At 52.5% G+C, this 1,515-nt stretch overlaps 1 gene segment (V, D, J or C); it reads left to right on the top strand.

Annotated features, from left to right (window-relative positions):
• The first annotated feature begins 364 nt into the window (after positions 1 to 364).
• LOC123326013 lies at positions 365 to 957 on the top strand. The segment is given in 2 exon segments: positions 365 to 413; positions 641 to 957. Coding segments are annotated over 2 exon segments (366 nt in total).
• Positions 958 to 1,515: the final 558 nt, after the last annotated feature.

Consider the following 1,515-nt stretch of genomic DNA (forward strand, 5'->3'; position numbering starts at 1 on the left):
ATCCTCAAGCAAACTCCCCACTGGGCTTTGAACCTGAGGTGGGGCTCCATCCCAGGACCCTGAGATCATGACCTGAGCTGAAATCAAGAGTCAGACGCTTAACTGACTGACCATCCAGGCGCCCCAGAGAGAGAGTTTTTTCTGACAAACACCTGGGAGAAGCTCCTCTGGGACTGGACGTGAATCCTGGGTTTGTGTGATTCCCCAGGAGGCACTGGTTCTGCAGCTGCAGCCAGACCTGCCCAACCCCTCAGTGATTTGCATGTTTCCCCCAGGGCCCGTTTCTGTTCTTCAGAATCCTCATGAATAGGCTGCTCAGACATCTGGGGCAAAAAAGAGCCTCAGGCAGGGCCTTGGATCGAACATGGGTGTCCTGACCCAGCTCCTCTGTCTTCTGCTGGCCTGCCTCCCAGGTGAGGAGGGGAGTGCAGGGACATCCCAGAGATGGGGGGGGGGGCTCCTCTCCTCCTGACTGTGGGATCTCCCCAGGGCTCTGTGGATCCCTGACCCGGGGTCTCCCCTTCCCTCGGAGACCCAGGTGCTCTCAAGTTAGGGGACCAGGGCCGCCAGAATCTTCTGGGAGGAGAGTGGAGTGGGACCTGGTAGACAATGCTGACTTTGTGTTTCGCTTCCTTCCCAGCTGCTAGCGGGAACGCTGGGCTGACCCAGTCTCCGGCCTTCCTCACTGTGTCCCTGAGAGAGAGCGCGTCCATCACCTGCAGGGCCAACGAGAGCATCAGCGATTACTTGAGCTGGTATCAGCAGAAACCAGGCCAGGCTCCTAAGCTTCTCATCTATGATGCTGATAACCTAATGTCTGGTGTCCCAGACCGGTTCTCTGCGATTCAGTCTGACACAGAATTCATCCTCAAAATCAGCACAGTAGAGGCTGAGGATGCTGCCAGTTATTACTGCCAGCAGGATTATACAGTTCCTCACACGGTGCTACAGCCCTGAGCATAAACTGTCCCCCCGGGCTGGTTGGGGTGGGGGGGGCGGTGGGCGTTCCAGCACCTGCGCTCTGCTCTGTGGTCTGTTCATCGGGGCAAGGGCTGCTTTGGGGAAGGGATTGCAGGGCTCAAGGGTCATGACCTGCAAGGGACTTTGTCCTTCGAAAGCTTCCTTTTTGAACAACATAAAACCACCAAACCTTCAGTGAATTCTATCAAGGAGGTTTCTAGGTCAGGCCTGTAAATCCTTTCTCTGAGAAACACTCTGCGAGGTTTTTTGTTTTGTTTTAAGACAGAGAACTAGGCAGAAAAAGGAGCCCATATCCAAGAAAATATTCCTACTAATACTATTAATAATAATAGTAATAATAACAATAATACTACTGATGACAGTCAACCAGCGATAGTAATTACTCTGCCAGTTGCCATTTGTTGAAGTCTTGGAGATGTGCTCTGTGTCCAATATGCTGCACCAAGCCTTACGCATCCAGAGCAAATAGTCACACAATCATCCTCTAGAGATAAGAAATCAGGGGTTCTCAGACACCAGTGCTTTAGGGAAGAA

This window comes from Neomonachus schauinslandi, chromosome 10, assembly GCF_002201575.2.
Source record: "Neomonachus schauinslandi chromosome 10, ASM220157v2, whole genome shotgun sequence".
NCBI lineage: Eukaryota > Metazoa > Chordata > Mammalia > Carnivora > Phocidae > Neomonachus > Neomonachus schauinslandi.